At 42.0% G+C, this 25,893-nt stretch overlaps 1 protein-coding gene and 4 long non-coding RNA genes across 5 annotated transcripts; 4 read left to right on the top strand and 1 right to left on the bottom strand.

Annotated features, from left to right (window-relative positions):
* Window positions 1–448: 448 nt before the first annotated feature.
* Window positions 449–4,510, bottom strand: LOC117748146 (insoluble matrix shell protein 4-like). Its single transcript, XM_034557778.1, has 7 exons — window positions 4,507–4,510; window positions 3,836–3,887; window positions 2,595–2,654; window positions 1,483–2,468; window positions 1,207–1,268; window positions 963–1,111; window positions 449–865 (listed from the first exon to the last, which is right to left on the bottom strand). The coding sequence occupies exons 1-4, from the start codon at window positions 4,508–4,510 to the stop codon at window positions 1,541–1,543; spliced, it is 1,044 nt and encodes a 347-aa protein (XP_034413669.1). The 3' UTR covers window positions 449–865; window positions 963–1,111; window positions 1,207–1,268; window positions 1,483–1,540.
* A 3,813-nt stretch (window positions 4,511–8,323) lies between these two features.
* LOC117747672 lies at window positions 8,324–9,999 on the top strand. The gene is made up of 3 exons (XR_004611456.1): window positions 8,324–8,527; window positions 9,709–9,768; window positions 9,895–9,999. It is a non-coding gene; the product is annotated as an uncharacterized LOC117747672 (long non-coding RNA).
* A 2,012-nt stretch (window positions 10,000–12,011) lies between these two features.
* On the top strand, window positions 12,012–13,238 carry LOC117747660. The gene is made up of 4 exons (XR_004611444.1): window positions 12,012–12,203; window positions 12,419–12,480; window positions 12,576–12,724; window positions 12,822–13,238. It is a non-coding gene; the product is annotated as an uncharacterized LOC117747660 (long non-coding RNA).
* A 5,264-nt stretch (window positions 13,239–18,502) lies between these two features.
* LOC117747671 lies at window positions 18,503–20,187 on the top strand. Its single transcript, XR_004611455.1, has 3 exons — window positions 18,503–18,715; window positions 19,897–19,956; window positions 20,083–20,187. It is a non-coding gene; the product is annotated as an uncharacterized LOC117747671 (long non-coding RNA).
* A 3,191-nt stretch (window positions 20,188–23,378) lies between these two features.
* LOC117747661 lies at window positions 23,379–24,606 on the top strand. The gene is made up of 4 exons (XR_004611445.1): window positions 23,379–23,570; window positions 23,787–23,848; window positions 23,944–24,092; window positions 24,190–24,606. It is a non-coding gene; the product is annotated as an uncharacterized LOC117747661 (long non-coding RNA).
* The last annotated feature ends 1,287 nt before the right edge of the window (window positions 24,607–25,893 follow it).

Raw genomic sequence — 25,893 nt, 5'->3', positions numbered from 1 at the left:
ATTAAAATGCTTCATATTCATGATAGCCATATTGAAAATGAAAAATGCGCGCTTCTGGTGCTGATTTAATAACAACGTGTCTGGTGGTGTTTGAATAGATAGAATAATCTCATAGTCAAAGTACACTTTGCACCCCTCCCAGTTCTCCTTCTTAACAAACCTGATTAACTGACACACCAACAGCTGAGGCTCATTGTAAGACATTAATCATTCCCTGATAAACTTCCCACCAAATTTGCAAAGCATCAAACGAGAGATGATTTAAATTCTTCAAAGACTTTTTATTCTGATCATTGTAAAGTTTCTGACAAATATTGTACAAACATTTAGAATTCTCACAGAATTCAGCTATGCATGAATACATAAATACACCTTGAATAAATAAAACAAATTGACTGCAATATTTTGACATATATGCCGTATATATAATGATGATAAAACGATTTGGTTCACGGTTGGTTCCACGACTCATGATGACCTGCAGTGTTGTTCCTTTAATTAACTTTAGACACATGTTCCCTTTACAATATGCTCTCTGATATTTCTATGCAATGTAATGTAATGATATGGAATAAAGTGAAACCTAGAAACGTGTTAAGATTGACATAAACCTAATCCACTGTCTTAAATATGTGCAGTAATTGCAAAATGAAATGTGATAGTAAGTATATCTGACGCTGTACAAGACTTCTTTGACAAGAATCAAGAAGTCATTTTTCATGCTAGTGATGGCAGTCATGCAATAATGCAAATTCAAACAGTAATCAGCAATGGCGCTATTGCTGGCTTGACAGGATCCATGACATCAGCACAAGGAAGGATGCAGTGATGAGACTGATGTTGTGGCTTACTCCACTTGAAACCTCTGTAAAGGTTGAGAAAAGAAAACAAGACATTGCTTAAAAAAATTAAAAAAGGAATCTATAATCTAAAAAAAAGTGGTAGCAGTCAATATTGCTTACGTGTGCCATCAAAATAAATGGAGTTGTTGTCAATGTTGAAGGTTCTGATGATACAAGCTGCTGCAACCAAAACTTTTCGAATCTCAGTGCCAGTAGGAGCAGATGTCAATGGAAAATAAATGAGTGAGTTTTGGATGATTGATCCATTACTGCAAGAGAAATTACAAAATATTATATTGTTTCATTCGTATACATTCATGATTAGTGCTGTTAGGATTTTATCTTAATAACATAAACAAATTACCTGAATGAAATCACACGGATGTTGCGGAACGAAGGAAAAGCTTCTTTGAGTAAAGGTCTGAGCTGCAGAAATACAAACAAATCATTTGTTACTACATTTATTTAATTTGCTTGTGTTTTACTTGTGCATTGGCTTTTTAATTCAACTACATTTGGCGGTAGTAACACTATTCCAATGTTTTCAATGACTACCAGATAATTTATCTGTGTTCTATTTACTGTAAATTAAATAGTTTTTAATTTGAAACAGGAAAAAAATCTATCATCTAATACTTACTGTTGACTCTATCAATACGGCTCGACTTTGAAACGCTGCGGATGATGGAACGTGCAAATCACTTGTAAATGTCTCTCCTTGAGATCTGAATGTCAATAGCTTTGCTATGACTGCTTCTGTTGTTGTCGGTGCGGCTGTTGTTGTGGGTGCAATTGTTATTGGGGCGGCTGTTGTTGTGGGTGCGACTGTTGTTGTCGGAACTGGAAATGTTGTGGGAGCAGCTGTTGTTGTCGGCACAGCTGTTGTTGTTGGTGCAGCCGTTGTTGTTGGGGAGGCTGTTGTCGTCGGTGCGGCCGTTGTTATGGGTGCGGCCGTTGTTGTGGGTGCGGCTGTTGCCGTCGGTGCGCCCGATGTTGATGGTGCGATTGTTGTGGGTGCGGCATTTGTTGTGGGTGCGGCTGTTGTTGTGGGTGCTGCAGTTGTTGTCGGTGCAGGTGTTGTTGTCGGTGCTGCCGTTGTTGTGGGTGCGGCCGTTGTTATGGGTGCGGCCGTTGTCGTGGGTGCAGCCGTTGTTGGGGCGGCTGTTGTTGTCGGTGCAGCTGTTGTTGTCGGTGCAGCCGTTGTTGTCGGTGCAGCCGTTGTTGTCGGTGCGGCTGTTGTTGTCGGTGCGGCCGTTGTTGTCGGTGCAGCCGTTGTTGTCGGTGCGGCTGTTGTTGTCGGTGCAGCCGTTGTTGTCGGTGCAGCCGTTGTTGTCGGTGCGGCTGTTGTTGTCGGTGCGGCTGTTGCTGTCGGTGCGGCCGTTGTTGTCGGTGCGGCCGTTGTTGTCGGTGCGGCCGTTGTTGTCGGTGCGGCCGTTGTTGTCGGTGCGGCCGTTGTTGTCGGTGCGGCCGTTGTTGTCGGTGCGGCTGTTGTTGTCGGTGCGGCTGTTGTTGTCGGTGCGGCCGTTGTTGTCGGTGCGGCCGTTGTTGTCGGTGCGGCCGTTGTTGTCGGTGCAGCCGTTGTTGTCGGTGCGGCCATTGTTGTTGATTCCACTGTTGTATGCAGCACTATGAGTTTTTACAAGAAACATTGGATGAGATGTTCCCAAGGAATTTACTGTAACTTCTTGTTGTTCACTAGAACTTTTAACTGTGAACCTTCAAAAGTATTTGATTTAACTTCAAACAACTTACCTATCAGAATCAGGAGAATAGATACTATCTTTCCAACACCCATCTTGTTTTTTTCTGAATCTATAAAATTAAACAATACAGAAACTTTTTTTAAGACACATTATGTCAAAAGCTATTGCGCTTCATTCGTTACGTTTTAAATAGATAAAACAATATCTGTAGCAATCAACTTTTTTATTTATTAATCTTTTTTTATTTATTTTAACAAATGATAATTAACTTAATTTCACTTTGAACTGTGGCTATCAATTATTTCTAGGAGAAGGCACAGTTCCCTTCACCATCCTCAATGTAAATTAATGCAATACAACGTTCTTCTTTTGTGTTTTCAGAATTTAGTGCTTACACTGAACCCTGTCTGAAAAGTTCCTCCTTATTCTTCACACCTCACAAACAAATTTCTTCTCATTTACCATCTTCATTTTCTCATGTGTATTTTTCATGAAGATCTTATCCACGTTTGAGCTAATGGAACATACATGTGTACAATCTCTACTGCTCTCAAGCATCAACCAGGCTGAAATTTCCTAGAGCAAAGCACTCTTTTCTTTTCTTATCTGTACTCAAATTCCATGAATGAGAAGGATGAAAACAGATTGCTGCATGGACCGGTACTGTATTACATTTTTTATAAAGATTTAACTTTGAGGGAAGTTGATTTTGAGCAGCCAAATATGGATACAATCCGACCCTCTGGCTTAAAATCTAACGTCTGGAAGAATTTTGCTACTTCTTCCACCCTACTCAGAAAGAGCAAAGCCAATCATGAACCAAATTGCACCTTTTATTGGACACGGATTTGTGCCCTTACTGAGTCATTGAGAAAAAGGCATTTTCCCTATGTTGCACACTTTGAAACCTAGATCCATTATTTATCACGTAACATGTTGTTTCTGGACATCCTTTGGCACAGAATATTGTGTCACCGGAAACGTGCTCTCTATCAATGTATACTTTTATTTTAAAATATTCTTAGCTATATAATTAACGCAAACTCGGTCTGGATACGCGGCATCAAATGGATTGGTAGATGAACCAATGTAAAATTACTTAATTAAAGCTTATTTATGCTAACTACTGTACAGTAGTAGCACGAGTACAGTGTTTGCTCCAGGTGTGAGTGAAGGTGCTGAGAAAACGTCACAAAAAAGAGTAATTTGAACTCTCGCAACAATCCCCCTTTCAGTTTGTATGGATCTATTTTCTGACAATAATATCAATAGATTTAAGAATGTACTTACCCAAAATGACAAGATATGAGATGAAAAGTTATGAATTCCTCCTCTTTCTGCTCTCAATGTTTTAAACTATTTCAGTGTTTTATAATTCAGTCTGTCACTGTGCAAACCTTTTACCTTATGTGACAGTCCGAATCTATGAAGTTATTTATATTGAAACGGAATAAAGGTTAGTGACGTACCTCATATGTTGAGTTACGTCATATGTTTTTACTTGTGATGAAGAGAAAAAAGAGTGTAATTATAGGACACTCCCTTCTTTTGACGTGTGAATTTCTGGTGCATATGAAAGTTGAAAGAAGTTCTACCAGCATGACAGTAAAACAAAGCTATAAATAAAAAGTAGTGACGCAGCAATGGAGCAGATATTACCATGTTAAATTTCAGCTTTTTTTAGTCCTTTTTTAGAGTACACAATGTACATTAATGCCATAATTTCATGTTCATACTAGCCAAAATATGGAAGTATGATGAAAAAACAGTAAAGGATACAGTGTAAGATTATTTGTTACTATACACAATTTCTCAAAACTTCCCAGCGGTATATAAGATTAATTGTTAATATTATTATTTGAATTGACACCCCTTGTACTTGGATGGAAGACATACAATTGATTGATGTATCAACCAAAGTATAACTAAATTTTTTTACTATTGCTAAAGTTGAATCTTGCCCATTATGAGTCAGTGAGCTTCCAGCTGTAGATAGTAACTAGCTCGCTTACAGTGTTTGCTCCAAGTCTGATGGTGCTGACTGAAACTCTACAAAAAAGGTTTAAACTCTCTCCTGAACACATCTTGCCTCTCAAAAGATGACAGGGAGCTAACTCCTCTACCTCTATGGACCATCCTCCTTAGTTATATAAAGACCTAATAATGTATTTAATTATAATAAAAAGCGTTTTTAACGATTTCAGTATCTTTTTATTCAGTCCACGTCACATTTATCATATTGCAAATCTTTCCCTTCGTTTGACACATTAATAAATGCCTTTACATTGAAATTGAATGAATGCTAATGACATAATTCATACATGATATCTTTTTTTAGAAAGAATCTCGCAATGAACAAATGACAGGATACAGATGATCTGTTAGCAACATCAGCAAGGACCCGACCCACCCAGGTCACAGTCTCCCTGCCATCGGGGAAAAGGTACAGAACTTTAAATGCAAAACAAAACTCACACATTCTATCTTATTTTACTTTTTTACTAACATTTTGTATTCCTCTTGTGTATGTTTGTTTGTTTATCCTTGTGTATTTTTATCTTGTACATTATATATATCTTTGTTGTTTGCTGCTACTGGCAGGCTGTGGGCCATCAAACGAAATTCCGTTGTATAACAACAATAACAATAAAAACCTCTTTATCTTATCTTTATCTTTATCTTTGTTCAGGTTCCAACATGCTGAATTAAATGTCTGTGTGAACATTAACTGCTAAAGACTGTTGTTGTCTTGAGGAGGACCCGCGAGTAGCAGTGAAGTGAAGTGTATTGCAGGCTGCATGTTCACAGCCTGAAAAAATATGTTTTTGTTCTCTACAACTAGTTTCCTCGTATATGAAAACTATATATGATCTTAATTAATAACTCACCTGTTTTAAATATATACAAGCTTAAAGTTAAACATAATTGAGGGCGTGGTCGCTTTGAGTGACGGGTTGGTACAGTCTCACCACAGCTGTTTGCTCTGCTGCTCAACATAGTTCACTGATGGTCCAACGGTTTGCCCATTTTTGACCTCGCCAATAGACCTAGCCTCACAATTTGAGCTTCACAATGGCTCTTAAAAAAAACTATGAGCGACATCAGGAAGACTTTTCACAGTTTATAGTCAGAGCAAAGGGAGGCCTTTAAATGTTGTTTGCTTCTCTCTAAGCTTTTTCCGCTCTATGAAGAACCAAATTGTCAATTTTAAATTCATCATCTATGATTTACTGGAGCCATGTTTCAGCAATGTCATGATATTGGGTTCATAACAAATAAGGAAAATCGATTTTTGAAACAAGGCTTAGTTTTACACTGGTGAAATGTCTTTCTCCATTCACGCAGTAAGAATGCAAATAATGCAGAACAAAAGATGGGAGGGAGTGCCATTATAATGAGCCACCCCTTGTATGTCATTCATCGTGATGTTCTTTCTAAAAAAAAGATATCATGCATGAATCACGTCATTAGCCTTCATTCCATTTCATTGTAAAAGCGTTTTGTTATTGTATCACATAAGGGGAAAGATTTGCAATATGACAGATGTGACGTGGACTGAATTAAAAGATACTGAAATCGTTAAAAACTTTTTTACTTAATTAAATACATTATTAGGTATAACTAAGGAGGATGGTCCATAGAGGAGGTAGCTCCCTGTCATCTTTTGAGAGGCAAGATAAATCTTGATAAAGCCAAGTGTAGTGGCCATTTGTCCAATAAATCAAAAACAAATATGAATCAAATTGCCACAGACGCACCATGGGTTTGTGGTTTACGCAGCCAAAAGAAAGCATTGTCCATTCAGGAATCCGTTTTTCTGATAATTTATTTAACTAAACAAAACAAGCAAACAAACAAAAGAACAAAGGAACTCCTAACGCTGCCTCTCCTGCGCTGGTAAAAAAACCATAGGCCTACCCAGGTGCATGCTGGTCCTGTACCTGCCTACTCCTACATATAACCACAGGTGCCCACAGTGTTACCCAATTAACGAACAAATGAACAACCAAAAGACTAAATATATCTAGACAACAACAATAAAGAATTAAACTAAACTAAAAACTATCACAAGAAAAAAGCTATTCTAATATATCAAAACAGCTAACCTAAATAAGCAAACAACCTGAATGATTAAACAATACTACTTGTCAATAAAACAACTAAATACTAATATCAAATAAATAGCTCCAATATTCCGGCCCCTAATTTTGCATACAATCACAATTACATACTATTCTCAAATGGAGCTATTCCTGCAACATACAATTCAATGGCAAACTAGAAAATATTAGGGAATAAGTGAATCTTCTTGATGAACCTACAAAAAGAAAAATAAGAGAGAAAATAGAGGTAGAGAATGATAGAGGTAGAGAAAGCATTAGTCCATGATGCTAAACTGCTGCTTCCAATAGCAGACAGAGCTTTGTCACCGGCGTCTCTTGAATGCTTGTTCTTGTTTGAAGCTGCACAGAACACACCAGACCCTTTGCATCTGGTCTTACATCCAACACTTTTCCCATCATCCAAGATCCTCTTGGAGCTGTGGAGTCTGCAACAAGAACTATGTCTCCATTAGTGAGGCTTCTTCTTGGCCTTGTCCATTTTTGTCTCTCTTGCATCATCGGTAGGTACTCAGAGATCCATCTCTTCCAAAACAGTTCAGCCATGTACTGTATTTGCTTCCATCTTTTCCTGATGTATAGATCATCTTTATCAAACAGTCCTGGTGGTATGATTGGTTTGCCCTTTAAAATTAGAATGTGGTTTGGTGTGAGAGCTTCAAGGTCATCTGGGTCATCTTGTAATGGGTCTATCATTTACTATTGCCTCAACCTCACTGAACATGGTCTGGAGCCCTTCGTCGTCCAAAGTTTGCTGTTGAAGAATTGAGGTGTGGACACTTTTCACTGAACGAATCAGGCGCTCCCAGATGCCGCCTTGATAGGAAGCTGCTGGAGTGTTAAAGTTCCATTGTATGCCCTCCTGGACCAAAGACCTCTGAATTTTGCTATGATTCACAACAGCCAGACTTTCCTTCAGCTCTCGGTTAGCTCCAACAAAGTTTGTGCCGTTATCAGTCCTGATGGAGGCGACTGGACCTCGTCTGCAGATGAATCTCCATCAGGACTGATGGAGATAAAGGTGTAACAATAAGTTTAATTATCTTCTATAATTTAAAGGATTGTGCATTCGGGATAGAGTTTAAACCTTTTTTGTAGAGTTTCAGTCAGCACCATCAGACTTGGAGCAAACACTGTAAGCGAGCTAGTTACTACCTACAGCTGGAAGCTCACTGACTCATAATGGACAAGATTCAACTTTAGCAAAAGTTAAAAAATGTAGTTATACTTTGGTTGATACATCAATCAATTGTATGTCTTCCATCCAAGTACAAGGGGTGTGTGTCAATTCAAATAATAATATTAACAATTAATCTTATATACCGCTGGGAAGTTTTGAGAAATTGTGTATAGTAACAAATAATCTTACACTGTATCCTTTACTGTTTTTTCATCATACTTCCATATTTTGGCTAGTATGAACATGAAATTATGGCATTAATGTACATTGTGTACTCTAAAAAAGGTCTAAAAAAAGCTGAAATTTAACATGGTAATATCTGCTCCATTGCTGCGTCACTACTCTTTATTTATAGCTTTGTTTTACTGTCATGCTGGTAGAACTTCTTTCAACATTCATATGCACCAGAAAATCACACGTCAAAAGAAGGGAGTGTCCTATAATTACACTCTTTTTTCTCTTCATCACAAGTAAAAACATATGACGTAACTCAACATATGAGGTACGTCACTAACCTTTATTCCGTTTCAATATAAATAACTTCATAGATTCGGACTGTCACATAAGGTAAAAGGTTTGCACAGTGACAGACTGAATTATAAAACACTGAAATAGTTTAAAACATTGAGAGCAGAAAGAGGAGGAATTCATAACTTTTCATCTCATATCTTGTCATTTTGGGTAAGTACATTCTTAAATCTATTGATATTATTGTCAGAAAATAGATCCATACAAACTGAAAGGGGGATTGTTGCGAGAGTTCAAATTACTCTTTTTTGTGACGTTTTCTCAGCACCTTCACTCACACCTGGAGCAAACACTGTACTCGTGCTACTACTGTACAGTAGTTAGCATAAATAAGCTTTAATTAAGTAATTTTACATTGGTTCATCTACCAATCCATTTGATGCCGCGTATCCAGACCGAGTTTGCGTTAATTATATAGCTAAGAATATTTTAAAATAAAAGTATACATTGATAGAGAGCACGTTTCCGGTGACACAATATTCTGTGCCAAAGGATGTCCAGAAACAACATGTTACGTGATAAATAATGGATCTAGGTTTCAAAGTGTGCAACATAGGGAAAATGCCTTTTTCTCAATGACTCAGTAAGGGCACAAATCCGTGTCCAATAAAAGGTGCAATTTGGTTCATGATTGGCTTTGCTCTTTCTGAGTAGGGTGGAAGAATTAGCAAAATTCTTCCAGACGTTAGATTTTAAGCCAGAGGGTCGGATTGTATCCATATTTGGCTGGTCAAAATCAACTTCCCTCAAAGTTAAATCTTTATAAAAAATGTAATACAGTACCGGTCCATGCAGCAATCTGTTTTCATCCTTCTCATTCATGGAATTTGAGTGCAGATAAGAAAAGAAAAGAGTGCTTTGCTCTAGGAAATTTCAGCCTGGTTGATGCTTGAGAGCAGTAGAGATTGTACACATGTATGTTCCATTAGCTCAAACGTGGATAAGATCTTCATGAAAAGTACACATGAGAAAATGAAGATGGTAAATGAGAAGAAATTTGTTGCTGAGGTATGAAGAATAAGGAGGAACTTTTCAGACAGGGTTCAGTGTAAGCACTAAATTCTGAAAACACAAAAGAAGAACGTTGTATTGCATTAATTTACATTGAGGATGGTGAAGGGAACTGTGCCTTCTCCTAGAAATAATTGATAGCCACAGTTCAAAGTGAAATTAAGTTCATTATCATTTGTTAAAATAAATAAAAAAAGATTAATAAATAAAAAAGTTGATTGCTACAGATATTGTTTTATCTATTTAAAACGTAACGAATGAAGCGCAATAGCTTTTGACATAATGTGTCTTAAAAAAAGTTTCTGTATTGTTTAATTTTATAGATTCAGAAAAAAACAAGATGGGTGTTGGAAAGATAGTATCTATTCTCCTGATTCTGATAGGTAAGTTGTTTGAAGTTAAATCAAATACTTTTGAAGGTTCACAGTTAAAAGTTCTAGTGAACAACAAGAAGTTACAGTAAATTCCTTGGGAACATCTCATCCAATGTTTCTTGTAAAAACTCATAGTGCTGCATACAACAGTGGAATCAACAACAACGGCCGCACCGACAACAACAGCCGCCCCAACAACGGCCGCTGCGACAACAACGGCTGCACCGACAACAACAGCTGCACCCACAACAACCCCAGCTCCGACAACAACAGCCGCACCCACAACAACAGCCGCACCAACAACAACGGCTGCACCGACAACAACAGCTGCACCCACAACAACTCCAGCTCCGACAACAACAGCCGCCCCAACAACGGCTGCACCGACAACAACGGCTGCACCGACAACAACAGCCGCACCCACAACAACAGCCGCCCCAACAACAGCCGCACCAACAACAACGGCTGCACCGACAACAACAGCTGTGCCGACAACAACAGCTGCACCCACAACAACTCCAGCTCCGACAACAACAGCCGCCCCAACAACAGCCGCACCAACAACAACGGCTGCACCGACAACAACAGCTGCACCGACAACAACTCCCGCACTGACAACTGCTGCACCCACAACAACAGCCGCCCCAACAACGGCCGCACCGACAACAACGGCTGCACCGACAACAACGGCTGCACCTACAACAACTCCAGCTCCGACAACAACAGCCGCTCCAACAACTGCCGCACCAACAACAACGGCTGCACCGACAACAACAGCTGCACCGACAACAACGGCAGCACCCACAACAACTCCAGCTCCGACAACAACAGCCGCACCCACAACAACAGCCGCCCCAACAACAGCCGCACCAACAACAACGGCCGCACCGACAACAATCGCACCATCAACAACGGCCGCACTGACGACAACAGCCGCCCCAACAACAACGGCTGCACCAACAACAACAGCTGTGCCGACAACAACAGCTGCACCCACAACATCTCCAGTTCCGACAACAACAGTCGCACCCACAACAACATCCGCCCCAACAACAGCCGCACCAACAACAACGGCTGCACCGACAACAACAGCTGCACCCACAACAACTCCAGCTCCGACAACAACATCCGCCCCAACAACGGCCGCACCGACAACAACGGCTGCACCGACTACAACAGCCGCACCGACAACAACGGCTGCACCGACAACAACAGCTGCACCCACAACAACTCCAGCTCCGACAACAACAGCCGCACCCACAACAACAGCCGCCCCAACAACAGCCGCACCAACAACAACGGCTGCACCGACAACAACAGCTGTGCCGACAACAACAGCTGCACCCACAACAACTCCAGCTCCGACAACAACAGCCGCACTCACAACAACAGCCGCCCCAACAACAGCCGCATCAACAACAACGGCTGCACCGACAACAACAGCTGCACCGACAACAACTCCCGCACTGACAACAACTGCTGCACCCACAACAACAGCCGCCCCAACAACGGCCGCACCGACAACAACGGCCGCACCAACAACAACGGCCGTACCGACAACAACGGCTGCACCGACAACAATTCCACCGACAACAACGGCCGCACCCACAACAGGCGCACCCACAACAGGCGCACCCACAACGGCCGCACCGACAACAACGGCTGCACCGACAACAACAGCTGTGCCGACAACAACAGCTGCACCCACAACAACTCCAGCTCCGACAACAACAGCCGCACCCACAACAACAGCCGCCCCAACAACAGCCTTATCAACAACAACGGCTGCACCGACAACAACGGCTGCACCAACAACAACTCCAGCTCCGACAACAACAGCCGCACCCACAACAACAGCCGCACCAACAACAGCCGCACCAACAACAACGGCTGCACCGACAACAACAGCTGCACCGACAACAACGGCAGCACCCACAACAACAGCCGCACCGACAACAGCCGCTGCGTCAACAACAGCCGCACCGATAACAGCCGCGGCGTCAACAACAGCCGCTCCGACAACAACGGCCGCACTGACGACAACAGCCGCCCCAACAACAACGGCTGCACCAACAACAACAGCTGTGCCGACAACAACAGCTGCACCCACAACATCTCCAGTTCCGACAACAACAGTCGCACCCACAACAACAGCCGCCCCAACAACAGCCGCACCAACAACAACGACTGCACCGACAACAACAGCTGCACCCATAACAACGGCCGCACCGACGACAACAGCCTCCCCAACAACAACGGCTGCACCAACAACAACAGCTGTGCCCACAACAACAGCCGCCCCAATAACAATTGCACCCACAACAACAGAAGCAGTCGTAGCAAGGCTATTGACATTCAGATCTCAAGAAGAGACATTTACAAGTGATTTGCACGTTCCATCATCTGCAGCGTTTCAAAGTCGAGCTGTATTGATAGAGTCAACAGTAAGTATTAGATGATAGATTTTTTTTCCTGTTTCAAATTAAAAACTATGTAATTTACAGTAAATAGAACACAGATATATTATCTGGTAGTCATTGAAAACATTGGAATAGTGATACTACCGCCAAATGTAGTTGAATTAAAAAGCCAATGCACAAGTAAAACACAAGCAAATTAAATAAATGTAGTAACAAATGATTTGTTTGTATTTCTGCAGCTCAGACCTTTACTCAAAGAAGCTTTTCCTTCGTTCCGCAACATCCGTGTGATTTCATTCAGGTAATTTGTTTATGTTATTAAGATAAAATCCTAACAGCACTAATCATGAATGTATACGAATGAAACAATATAATATTTTGTAATTTCTTTTGCAGTAATGGATCAATCATCCAAAACTCACTCATTTATTTTCCATTAACATCTGCTCCTAATGGCACTGAGATTCGAAAAGTTTTGGTTGCAGCAGCTTGTATCATCAGAACCTTCAACATTGACAACAACTCCATTTATTTTGATGGCACACGTAAGCAATATTGACTGCTACCACTTTTTTTTAGATTATAGATTCCTTTTTTAATTTTTTAAAGCAATGTCTTGTTTTCTTTTCTCAACCTTTACAGAGGTTTCAAGTGGAGTAAGCCACAACATCAGTCTCATCACTGCATCCTTCCTTGTGCTGATGTCATGGATCCTGTCAAGCCAGCAATAGCGTCATTGCTGATTACTGTTTGAATTTGCATTATTGCATGACTGCCATCACTGGCATGAAAAATGACTTCTTGATTCTTGTCAAAGAAGTCTTGTACAGCGTCATATAAACTTACTATCACATTTCATTTTGCAATTACTGCACATATTTAAGACAGTGGATTAGGTTTATGTCAATCTTAACACGTTTCTAGGTTTCACTTTATTCCATATCATTACATTACATTGCATAGAAATATCAGAGAGCATATTGTAAAGGGAACATGTGTCTAAAGTTAATTAAAGGAACAACACTGCAGGTCATCATGAGTCGTGGAACCAACCGTGAACCAAATAGTTTTATCATCATTATATATACGGCATATATGTCAAAATATTGCAGTCAATTTGTTTTATTTATTCAAGGTGTATTTATGTATTCATGCATAGCTGAATTCTGTGAGATTTCTAAATGTTTGTACAATATTTGTCAGAAACTTTACAATGATCAGAATAAAAAGTCTTTGAAGAATTTAAATCATCTCTCGTTTGATGCTTTGCGAATTTGGTGGGAAGTTTATCAGGGAATGATTAATGTCTTACAATGAGCCTCAGCTGTTGGTGTGTCAGTTAATCAGGTTTGTTAAGAAAGAGAACTGGGAGGGGTGCAAAGTGTACTTGCCTATGAGATTATTCTATCTATTCACACACCACCAGACACGTTGTTATTAAATCAGCACCAGAAGCGCGCATTTTTCATTTTCAAAATGACTCTCATAAATAGGAAGCATTTTAATAGATAGGTAGGTTGTGAAAGACTTAAGGCTACCACTTTAAGATAATATATTTTTATTTATCATACATCTTCTTAGAACTTGCCATTCACTCTTTATTTCTAAAGGTCTCCTTTTAAAATTGACAAAGAAGCCATTTCTTTTTTCTTAGAGGCAAGCATAAATACTTTATAGGAACAACAAATGCATGCAAGTGCCGAAGCTTCACTCTATCGCAGCAGTTCACTCCCAGATATAAAGAACCAGGCAACCACAACAGTGGAGAGGACAAGTTTAAGTTCAGTCACAAACCCTTAAACTTCAGAAAACTTTATTTCAATAATAATATACGTATATCTATTATTTATTACTTACTGTTGACTATAAATGTGGCTCGATTTTGAAACGCTGCAGATGATGGATCCAGCAAATCACTTGTAAATGTCTCTTCTTGAGATCTGAAAGTCAATAGCCTTGTTGTAGTGGTAACTGTAGTTGCAGCACTGGGAGCGTCAGAGGTGAACCTGCTCGGCTGGTGAGCGAAAACCAACTCACACTGCATGATGAAGGTGGCACAAGTCTCAAGATCGCCCTCGAACGGTCGTGGGCTGGAGAGGCTCGGCTCCCGGGGTACTGGGTTAGAAACCGCAGGGTTAACTGGGATGGGATCCACAGGGGGCAGGTTCACAGGATGGTTCAGCGGCTGGGTGGTGAGGGCCACCGTCAACCCCCGCAGCTGTAGCAGGATCTCGGCTTGTTGGTCTGCCGACGCCGCCTGCTGATGAGTCAGGATCTCCACTGAAGCGTGGAGCGGCTGGACCTGGGCCTGGAGGTTCTGCACGGCAACGGAGGCCGCCTCCAGCTGGTGAGTGTGGGTGTTGGCGCGGCAGTTGTTGTCGGCACGGGAGTTGTTGTAGGTGCCGCCGTTGTTGTCGGTGTGGGAGTTGTTGTGGGTGCTGCAGTTGTCGTTGATTCTGCTGTTGTCTGTGCCACTGAGATGAGTTTTTACAAGAAACATTGGATGAGATTTTGGCAAAGACTTCACCTTAACTTTATTTGTGTTGTTCACTTGAACTTGTAACTGTATTTTAGAACCTTCAAAAGTATTGGATTTAACATCAAACAACTTACCTATCAAAACTAGCAGAATCGATGCTATCTTTCCAAAATCCATCTTGTTTTTTTCTGACTCTATGAAATTAAACAATACAGAAACTTTTAAGGCATTATGTCAAAGTCAAAGTCTTTTGCACTTCATTCATTAAATTTTAAATAGATAAAACAATACCTGCAGCAATCAACTTTTTTCTTCATTAATCTTTCTTTTTGTGTTTAAATTTGAAGATCTTATTCACGTTAGAGATAATGGAACATACATGTGTACTTATACCTCAAGTACTTAGGTGCAACAATCTCTACTGTTCACAAGCATCAACCAAGAGCAAAGTTCTGTTTTTTCTTTTTTATCTGTACTCAAATTCCATGAATGGGAAGGATGCAAAGACATCGCTGCAAGAACTGGTACTGGATCACATTTTTGATAAAGATTTCTACTTATTCTTTCCTGCAGTGTGTTTGTACCCAAAACAGTGTATTTTTACCAAACTGTCCAAGGAAAGGTTACACTGACCATTATGATAGACACGCAGGAAAGAAAACTAGGATTTCAGTGAAAAGGTTGTAGCAGGATATCACTAATATGTGAAAATGATGTATCATTCAGATTGAGCTTCCTAGATCCTGTAGCAAAAGCAACCATGTTTGCTCCTCGCCTTTCTCAATTATGTGACACCTGTATGTCCATTCCTTACGGCTGCCCCTGATCGCATCAGATGTAATACACAATGTTCCAAATTAGGCTAAATATTAACAGAGTTTTGGTGATGGAAGTTGATTTTGAGCAGCCAAATATGGATACAATATATATGACAACTATATATGATCTTAATTAATAACTCACCTGTTTTAAATATATACAAGCTTAAAGTTAAACATAATTGAGGGCGTGGTCGCTTTGAGTGACGGGTTGGTACAGTCTCACCACAGCTGTTTGCTCTGCTGCTCAACATAGTTCACTGATGGTCCAACGGTTTGCCCATTTTTGACCTCGCCAATAGACCTAGCCTCACAATTTGAGCTTCACAATGGCTCTTAAAAAAAACTATGAGCGACATCAGGAAGACTTTTCACAGTTTATAGTCAGAGCAAAGGGAGGCCTTTAAATGTTGTTTGCTTCTCTCTAAGCTTTTTCCGCTCTATGAAGAACCAAATTGTCAATTTTAAATTCATCATCTATGATTTACTGGAGCCATGTTTCAGCAATGTCATGATATTGGGTTCATAACAAATAAGGAAAATCGATTTTTGAAACGAGGCTTGGTTTTACACTGGTGAAACGTCTTTCTCCATTCACGCAGTAGGAATGCAAATAATGCAGAACAAAAGATGGGAGGGAGTTCCATTATAATGAGCCACCCCTTGTATGTCATTCATCGTGATGTTCTTTCTAAAAAAAGATATCATGCATGAATCACGTCATTAGCCTTCATTCCATTTCATTGTAAAAGCGTTTTGTTATTGTATCACATAAGGGGAAAGATTTGCAATATGACAGATGTGACGTGGACTGAATTGAAAGATACTGAAATCGTTAAAAACTTTTTTACTTAATTAAATACATTATTAGGTATAACTAAGGAGGATGGTCCATAGAGGAGGTAGCTCCCTGTCATCTTTTGAGAGGCAAGATAAATCTTGATAAAGCCAAGTGTAGTGGCCATTTGTCCAATAAATCAAAAACAAATATGAATCAAATTGCCACTGACGCACCATGGGTTTGTGGTTTACGCAGCCAAAAGAAAGCATTGTCCATTCAGGAATCCGTTTTTCTGATAATTTATTTAACTAAACAAAACAAGCAAACAAACAAAAGAACAAAGGAACTCCTAACGCTGCCTCTCCTGCGCTGGTAAAAAAAACCATAGGCCTACCCAGGTGCATGCTGGTCCTGTACCTGCCTACTCCTACATATAACCACAGGTGCCCACAGTGTTACCCAATTAACGAACAAATGAACAACCAAAAGACTAAATATATCTAGACAACAACAATAAAGAATTAAACTAAACTAAAAACTATCACAAGAAAAAAGCTATTCTAATATATCAAAACAGCTAACCTAAATAAGCAAACAACCTGAATGATTAAACAATACTACTTGTCAATAAAACAACTAAATACTAATATCAAATAAATAGCTCCAATATTCCGGCCCCTAATTTTGCATACAATCACAATTACATACTATTCTCAAATGGAGCTATTCCTGCAACATACAATTCAATGGCAAACTAGAAAATATTAGGGAATAAGTGAATCTTCTTGATGAACCTACAAAAAGAAAAATAAGAGAGAAAATAGAGGTAGAGAATGATAGAGGTAGAGAAAGCATTAGTCCATGATGCTAAACTGCTGCTTCCAATAGCAGACAGAGCTTTGTCACCGGCGTCTCTTGAATGCTTGTTCTTGTTTGAAGCTGCACAGAACACACCAGACCCTTTGCATCTGGTCTTACATCCAACACTTTTCCCATCATCCAAGATCCTCTTGGAGCTGTGGAGTCTGCAACAAGAACTATGTCTCCATTAGTGAGGCTTCTTCTTGGCCTTGTCCATTTTTGTCTCTCTTGCATCATCGGTAGGTACTCAGAGATCCATCTCTTCCAAAACAGTTCAGCCATGTACTGTATTTGCTTCCATCTTTTCCTGATGTATAGATCATCTTTATCAAACAGTCCTGTTGGTATGATTGGTTTGCCCTTTAAAATTAGAATGTGGTTTGGTGTGAGAGCTTCAAGGTCATCTGGGTCATCTTGTAATGGGTCTATCATTTAGTATTGCCTCAACCTCACTGAACATGGTCTGGAGCCCTTCGTCGTCCAAAGTTTGCTGTTGAAGAATTGAGGTGAGGACACTTTTCACTGAACGAATCAGGCGCTCCCAGATGCCGCCTTGATGGGAAGCTGCTGGAGTGTTAAAGTTCCATTGTATGCCCTCCTGGACCAAAGACCTCTGAATTTTGCTATGATTCACAACAGCCAGACTTTCCTTCAGCTCTCGGTTAGCTCCAACAAAGTTTGTGCCGTTATCAGTCCTGATGGAGGCGACTGGACCTCGTCTGCAGATGAATCTCCATCAGGACTAATGGAGATAAAGGTGTAACAATAAGTTTAATTATCTTCTATAATTTAAAGGATTGTGCATTCGGGATGGAGTTTAAACCTTTTTTGTAGAGTTTCAGTCAGCACCATCAGACTTGGAGCAAACACTGTAAGCGAGCTAGTTACTACCTACAGCTGGAAGCTCACTGACTCATAATGGACAAGATTCAACTTTAGCAAAAGTTAAAAAATGTAGTTAAACTTTGGTTGATACATCAATCAATTGTATGTCTTCCATCCAAGTACAAGGGGTGTGTGTCAATTCAAATAATAATATTAACAATTAATCTTATATACCGCTGGGAAGTTTTGAGAAATTGTGTATAGTAACAAATAATCTTACACTGTATCCTTTACTGTTTTTTCATCATACTTCCATATTTTGGCTAGTATGAACATGAAATTATGGCATTAATGTACATTGTGTACTCTAAAAAAGGTCTAAAAAAAGCTGAAATTTAACATGGTAATATCTGCTCCATTGCTGCGTCACTACTCTTTATTTATAGCTTTGTTTTACTGTCATGCTGGTAGAACTTCTTTCAACATTCATATGCACCAGAAATTCACACGTCAAAAGAAGGGAGTGTCCTATAATTACACTCTTTTTTCTCTTCATCACAAGTAAAAACATATGACGTAACTCAACATATGAGGTACGTCACTAACCTTTATTCCGTTTCAATATAAATAACTTCATAGATTCGGACTGTCACATAAGGTAAAAGGTTTGCACAGTGACAGACTGAATTATAAAACACTGAAATAGTTTAAAACATTGAGAGCAGAAAGAGGAGGAATTCATAACTTTTCATCTCATATCTTGTCATTTTGGGTAAGTACATTCTTAAATCTATTGATATTATTGTCAGAAAATAGATCCATACAAACTGAAAGGGGGATTGTTGCGAGAGTTCAAATTACTCTTTTTTGTGACGTTTTCTCAGCACCTTCACTCACACCTGGAGCAAACACTGTACTCGTGCTACTACTGTACAGTAGTTAGCATAAATAAGCTTTAATTAAGTAATTTTACATTGGTTCATCTACCAATCCATTTGATGCCGCGTATCCAGACCGAGTTTGCGTTAATTATATAGCTAAGAATATTTTTAAATAAAAGTATACATTGATAGAGAGCACGTTTCCGGTGACACAATATTCTGTGCCAACGGATGTCCAGAAACAACATGTTACGTGATAAATAATGGATCTAGGTTTCAAAGTGTGCAACATAGGGAAAATGCCTTTTTCTCAATGACTCAGTAAGGGCACAAATCCGTGTCCAATAAAAGGTGCAATTTGGTTCATGATTGGCTTTGCTCTTTCCGAGTAGGGTGGAAGAATTAGCAAAATTCTTCCAGACGTTAGATTTTAAGCCAGAGGGTCGGATTGTATCCATATTTGGCTGCTCAAAATCAACTTCCCTCAAAGTTAAATCTTTATAAAAAATGTAATACAGTACCGGTCCATGCAGCAATCTGTTTTCATCCTTCTCATTCATGGAATTTGAGTGCAGATAAGAAAAGAAAAGAGTGCTTTGCTCTAGGAAATTTCAGCCTGGTTGATGCTTGAGAGCAGTAGAGATTGTACACATGTATGTTCCATTAGCTCAAACGTGGATAAGATCTTCATGAAAAGTACACATGAGAAAATGAAGATGGTAAATGAGAAGAAATTTGTTGCTGAGGTGTGAAGAATAAGGAGGAACTTTTCAGACAGGGTTCAGTGTAAGCACTAAATTCTGAAAACACAAAAGAAGAACGTTGTATTGCATTGATTTACATTGAGGCTGGTGAAGGGAACTGTGCCTTCTCCTAGAAATAATTGATAGCCACAGTTCAAAGTGAAATTAAGTTCATTATCATTTGTTAAAATAAATAAAAAAAGATTAATAAATAAAAAAGTTGATTGCTACAGATATTGTTTTATCTTTTTAAAACGTAACGAATGAAGCGCAATAGCTTTTGACATAATGTGTCTTAAAAAAAGTTTCTGTATTGTTTAATTTTATAGATTCAGAAAAAAACAAGATGGGTGTTGGAAAGATAGTATCTATTCTCCTGATTCTGATAGGTAAGTTGTTTGAAGTTAAATCAAATACTTTTGAAGGTTCACAGTTAAAAGTTCTAGTGAACAACAAGAAGTTACAGTAAATTCCTTGGGAACATCTCATCCAATGTTTCTTGTAAAAACTCATAGTGCTGCATACAACAGTGGAATCAACAACAACGGCCGCACCGACAACAACAGCCGCCCCAACAACGGCCGCTGCGACAACAACGGCTGCACCGACAACAACAGCTGCACCCACAACAACCCCAGCTCCGACAACAACAGCCGCACCCACAACAACAGCCGCACCAACAACAACGGCTGCACCGACAACAACAGCTGCACCCACAACAACTCCAGCTCCGACAACAACAGCCGCCCCAACAACGGCTGCACCGACAACAACGGCTGCACCGACAACAACGGCTGCACCGACAACAACAGCCGCACCCACAACAACAGCCGCCCCAACAACAGCCGCACCAACAACAACGGCTGCACCGACAACAACAGCTGTGCCGACAACAACAGCTGCACCCACAACAACTCCAGCTCCGACAACAACAGCCGCCCCAACAACAGCCGCACCAACAACAACGGCTGCACCGACAACAACAGCTGCACCGACAACAACAGCTGCACCGACAACAACTCCCGCACTGACAACAACTGCTGCACCCACAACAACAGCCGCCCCAACAACGGCCGCACCGACAACAACGGCTGCACCGACAACAACGGCTGCACCTACAACAACTCCAGCTCCGACAACAACAGCCGCTCCAACAACAGCCGCACCAACAACAACGGCTGCACCGACAACAACAGCTGCACCGACAACAACGGCAGCACCCACAACAACTCCAGCTCCGACAACAACAGCCGCACCCACAACAACAGCCGCCCCAACAACAGCCGCACCAACAACAACGGCCGCACCGACAACAATCGCACCATCAACAACGGCCGCACTGACGACAACAGCCGCCCCAACAACAACGGCTGCACCAACAACAACAGCTGTGCCGACAACAACAGCTGCACCCACAACATCTCCAGTTCCGACAACAACAGTCGCACCCACAACAACAGCCGCCCCAACAACAGCCGCACCAACAACAACGGCTGCACCGACAACAACAGCTGCACCCACAACAACTCCAGCTCCGACAACAACATCCGCCCCAACAACGGCCGCACCGACAACAACGGCTGCACCGACAACAACAGCCGCACCGACAACAACGGCTGCACCGACAACAACAGCTGCACCCACAACAACTCCAGCTCCGACAACAACAGCCGCACCCACAACAACAGCCGCCCCAACAACAGCCGCACCAACAACAACGGCTGCACCGACAACAACAGCTGTGCCGACAACAACAGCTGCACCCACAACAACTCCAGCTCCGACAACAACAGCCGCACCCACAACAACAGCCGCCCCAACAACAGCCGCATCAACAACAACGGCTGCACCGACAACAACAGCCGCCCCAACAACGGCCGCTGCGACAACAACGGCTGCACCGACAACAACAGCTGCACCCACAACAACCCCAGCTCCGACAACAACAGCCGCACCCACAACAACAGCCGCACCAACAACAACGGCTGCACCGACAACAACAGCTGCACCCACAACAACTCCAGCTCCGACAACAACAGCCGCCCCAACAACGGCTGCACCGACAACAACGGCTGCACCGACAACAACGGCTGCACCGACAACAACAGCCGCACCCACAACAACAGCCGCCCCAACAACAGCCGCACCAACAACAACGGCTGCACCGACAACAACAGCTGTGCCGACAACAACAGCTGCACCCACAACAACTCCAGCTCCGACAACAACAGCCGCCCCAACAACAGCCGCACCAACAACAACGGCTGCACCGACAACAACAGCTGCACCGACAACAACAGCTGCACCGACAACAACTCCCGCACTGACAACAACTGCTGCACCCACAACAACAGCCGCCCCAACAACGGCCGCACCGACAACAACGGCTGCACCGACAACAACGGCTGCACCTACAACAACTCCAGCTCCGACAACAACAGCCGCTCCAACAACAGCCGCACCAACAACAACGGCTGCACCGACAACAACAGCTGCACCGACAACAACGGCAGCACCCACAACAACTCCAGCTCCGACAACAACAGCCGCACCCACAACAACAGCCGCCCCAACAACAGCCGCACCAACAACAACGGCCGCACCGACAACAATCGCACCATCAACAACGGCCGCACTGACGACAACAGCCGCCCCAACAACAACGGCTGCACCAACAACAACAGCTGTGCCGACAACAACAGCTGCACCCACAACATCTCCAGTTCCGACAACAACAGTCGCACCCACAACAACAGCCGCCCCAACAACAGCCGCACCAACAACAACGGCTGCACCGACAACAACAGCTGCACCCACAACAACTCCAGCTCCGACAACAACATCCGCCCCAACAACGGCCGCACCGACAACAACGGCTGCACCGACAACAACAGCCGCACCGACAACAACGGCTGCACCGACAACAACAGCTGCACCCACAACAACTCCAGCTCCGACAACAACAGCCGCACCCACAACAACAGCCGCCCCAACAACAGCCGCACCAACAACAACGGCTGCACCGACAACAACAGCTGTGCCGACAACAACAGCTGCACCCACAACAACTCCAGCTCCGACAACAACAGCCGCACCCACAACAACAGCCGCCCCAACAACAGCCGCATCAACAACAACGGCTGCACCGACAACAACAGCCGCCCCGACAACAACTCCCGCACTGACAACAACTGCTGCACCCACAACAACAGCCGCCCCAACAACGGCCGCACCAACAACAACGGCCGCACCAACAACAACGGCCGTACCGACAACAACGGCTGCACCGACAACAATTCCACCGACAACAACGGCCGCACCCACAACAGGCGCACCCACAACGGCCGCACCGACAACAACGGCTGCACCAACAACAACTCCAGCTACGACAACAACAGCCGCACCCACAACAACAGCCGTACCAACAACAGCCGCACCAACAACAACGGCTGCACCGACAACAACAGCTGCACCGACAACAACGGCAGCACCCACAACAACAGCCGCACCGACAACAGCCGCTGCGTCAACAACAGCCGCACCGATAACAGCCGCGGCGTCAACAACAGCCGCTCCGACAACAACGGCCGCACTGACGACAACAGCCGCCCCAACAACAACGGCTGCACCAACAACAACAGCTGTGCCGACAACAACAGCTGCACCCACAACATCTCCAGTTCCGACAACAACAGTCGCACCCACAACAACAGCCGCCCCAACAACAGCCGCACCAACAACAACGACTGCACCGACAACAACAGCTGCACACATAACAACGGCCGCACCGACGACAACAGCCTCCCCAACAACAACGGCTGCACCAACAACAACAGCTGTGCCCACAACAACAGCCGCCCCAATAACAATTGCACCCACAACAACAGAAGCAGTCGTAGCAAGGCTATTGACATTCAGATCTCAAGAAGAGACATTTACAAGTGATTTGCACGTTCCATCATCTGCAGCGTTTCAAAGTCGAGCTGTATTGATAGAGTCAACAGTAAGTATTAGATGATAGATTTTTTTTTCCTGTTTCAAATTAAAAACTATGTAATTTACAGTAAATAGAACACAGATATATTATCTGGTAGTCATTGAAAACATTGGAATAGTGATACTACCGCCAAATGTAGTTGAATTAAAAAGCCAATGCACAAGTAAAACACAAGCAAATTAAATAAATGTAGTAACAAATGATTTGTTTGTATTTCTGCAGCTCAGACCTTTACTCAAAGAAGCTTTTCCTTCGTTCCGCAACATCCGTGTGATTTCATTCAGGTAATTTGTTTATGTTATTAAGATAAAATCCTAACAGCACTAATCATGAATGTATACGAATGAAACAATATAATATTTTGTAATTTCTTTTGCAGTAATGGATCAATCATCCAAAACTCACTCATTTATTTTCCATTAACATCTGCTCCTAATGGCACTGAGATTCGAAAAGTTTTGGTTGCAGCAGCTTGTATCATCAGAACCTTCAACATTGACAACAACTCCATTTATTTTGATGGCACACGTAAGCAATATTGACTGCTACCACTTTTTTTTAGATTATAGATTCCTTTTTTAATTTTTTAAAGCAATGTCTTGTTTTCTTTTCTCAACCTTTACAGAGGTTTCAAGTGGAGTAAGCCACAACATCAGTCTCATCACTGCATCCTTCCTTGTGCTGATGTCATGGATCCTGTCAAGCCAGCAATAGCGTCATTGCTGATTACTGTTTGAATTTGCATTATTGCATGACTGCCATCACTGGCATGAAAAATGACTTCTTGATTCTTGTCAAAGAAGTCTTGTACAGCGTCATATAAACTTACTATCACATTTCATTTTGCAATTACTGCACATATTTAAGACAGTGGATTAGGTTTATGTCAATCTTAACACGTTTCTAGGTTTCACTTTATTCCATATCATTACATTACATTGCATAGAAATATCAGAGAGCATATTGTAAAGGGAACATGTGTCTAAAGTTAATTAAAGGAACAACACTGCAGGTCATCATGAGTCGTGGAACCAACCGTGAACCAAATCGTTTTATCATCATTATATATACGGCATATATGTCAAAATATTGCAGTCAATTTGTTTTATTTATTCAAGGTGTATTTATGTATTCATGCATAGCTGAATTCTGTGAGATTTCTAAATGTTTGTACAATATTTGTCAGAAACTTTACAATGATCAGAATAAAAAGTCTTTGAAGAATTTAAATCATCTCTCGTTTGATGCTTTGCGAATTTGGTGGGAAGTTTATCAGGGAATGATTAATGTCTTACAATGAGCCTCAGCTGTTGGTGTGTCAGTTAATCAGGTTTGTTAAGAAAGAGAACTGGGAGGGGTGCAAAGTGTACTTGCCTATGAGATTATTCTATCTATTCACACACCACCAGACACGTTGTTATTAAATCAGCACCAGAAGCGCGCATTTTTCATTTTCAAAATGACTCTCATAAATAGGAAGCATTTTAATAGATAGGTAGGTTGTGAAAGACTTAAGGCTACCACTTTAAGATAATATATTTTTATTTATCATACATCTTCTTAGAACTTGCCATTCACTCTTTATTTCTAAAGGTCTCCTTTTAAAATCGACAAAGAAGCCATTTCTTTTTTCTTAGAGGCAAGCATAAATACTTTATAGGAACAACAAATGCATGCAAGTGCCGAAGCTTCACTCTATCGCAGCAGTTCACTCCCAGGTATAAAGAACCAGGCAACCACAACAGTGGAGAGGACAAGTTTAAGTTCAGTCACAAACCCTTAAACTTCAGAAAACTTTATTTCAATAATAATATACGTATATCTATTATTTATTACTTACTGTTGACTATAAATGTGGCTCGATTATGAAACGCTGCAGATGATGGATCCAGCAAATCACTTGTAAATGTCTCTTCTTGAGATCTGAAAGTCAATAGCCTTGTTGTAGTGGTAACTGTAGTTGCAGCACTGGGAGCGTCAGAGGTGAACCTGCTCGGCTGGTGAGCGAAAACCAACTCACACTGCATGATGAAGGTGGCACAAGTCTCAAGATCGCCCTCGAACGGTCGTGGGCTGGAGAGGCTCGGCTCCCGGGGTACTGGGTTAGAAACCGCAGGGTTAACTGGGATGGGATCCACAGGGGGCAGGTTCACAGGCTGGTTCAGCGGCTGGGTGGTGAGGGCCACCGTCAACCCCCGCAGCTGTAGCAGGATCTCGGCTTGTTGGTCTGCCGACGCCGCCTGCTGATGAGTCAGGATCTCCACTGAAGCGTGGAGCGGCTGGACCTGGGCCTGGAGGTTCTGCACGGCAACGGAGGCCGCCTCCAGCT

Source organism: Cyclopterus lumpus, chromosome 18, assembly GCF_009769545.1.
Source record: "Cyclopterus lumpus isolate fCycLum1 chromosome 18, fCycLum1.pri, whole genome shotgun sequence".
NCBI lineage: Eukaryota > Metazoa > Chordata > Actinopteri > Perciformes > Cyclopteridae > Cyclopterus > Cyclopterus lumpus.
The sequence above is the reverse complement of the archived record's forward strand: the minus strand, read 5'-3'. Positions and strand labels throughout refer to the sequence as shown.

What these genes read in the sequence shown, in the direction of transcription:
- LOC117748146 (XM_034557778.1), bottom strand. An exon ending in CTCATATCTTGTCATTTTGG is followed by an intron (nt 2,655 to 3,835) that starts GTAAGTACATTC and finishes TTAATTTTATAG; the next exon opens with ATTCAGAAAAAAACAAGATG. An exon ending in TATTCTCCTGATTCTGATAG is followed by an intron (nt 2,469 to 2,594) that starts GTAAGTTGTTTG and finishes AAAAACTCATAG; the next exon opens with TGCTGCATACAACAGTGGAA.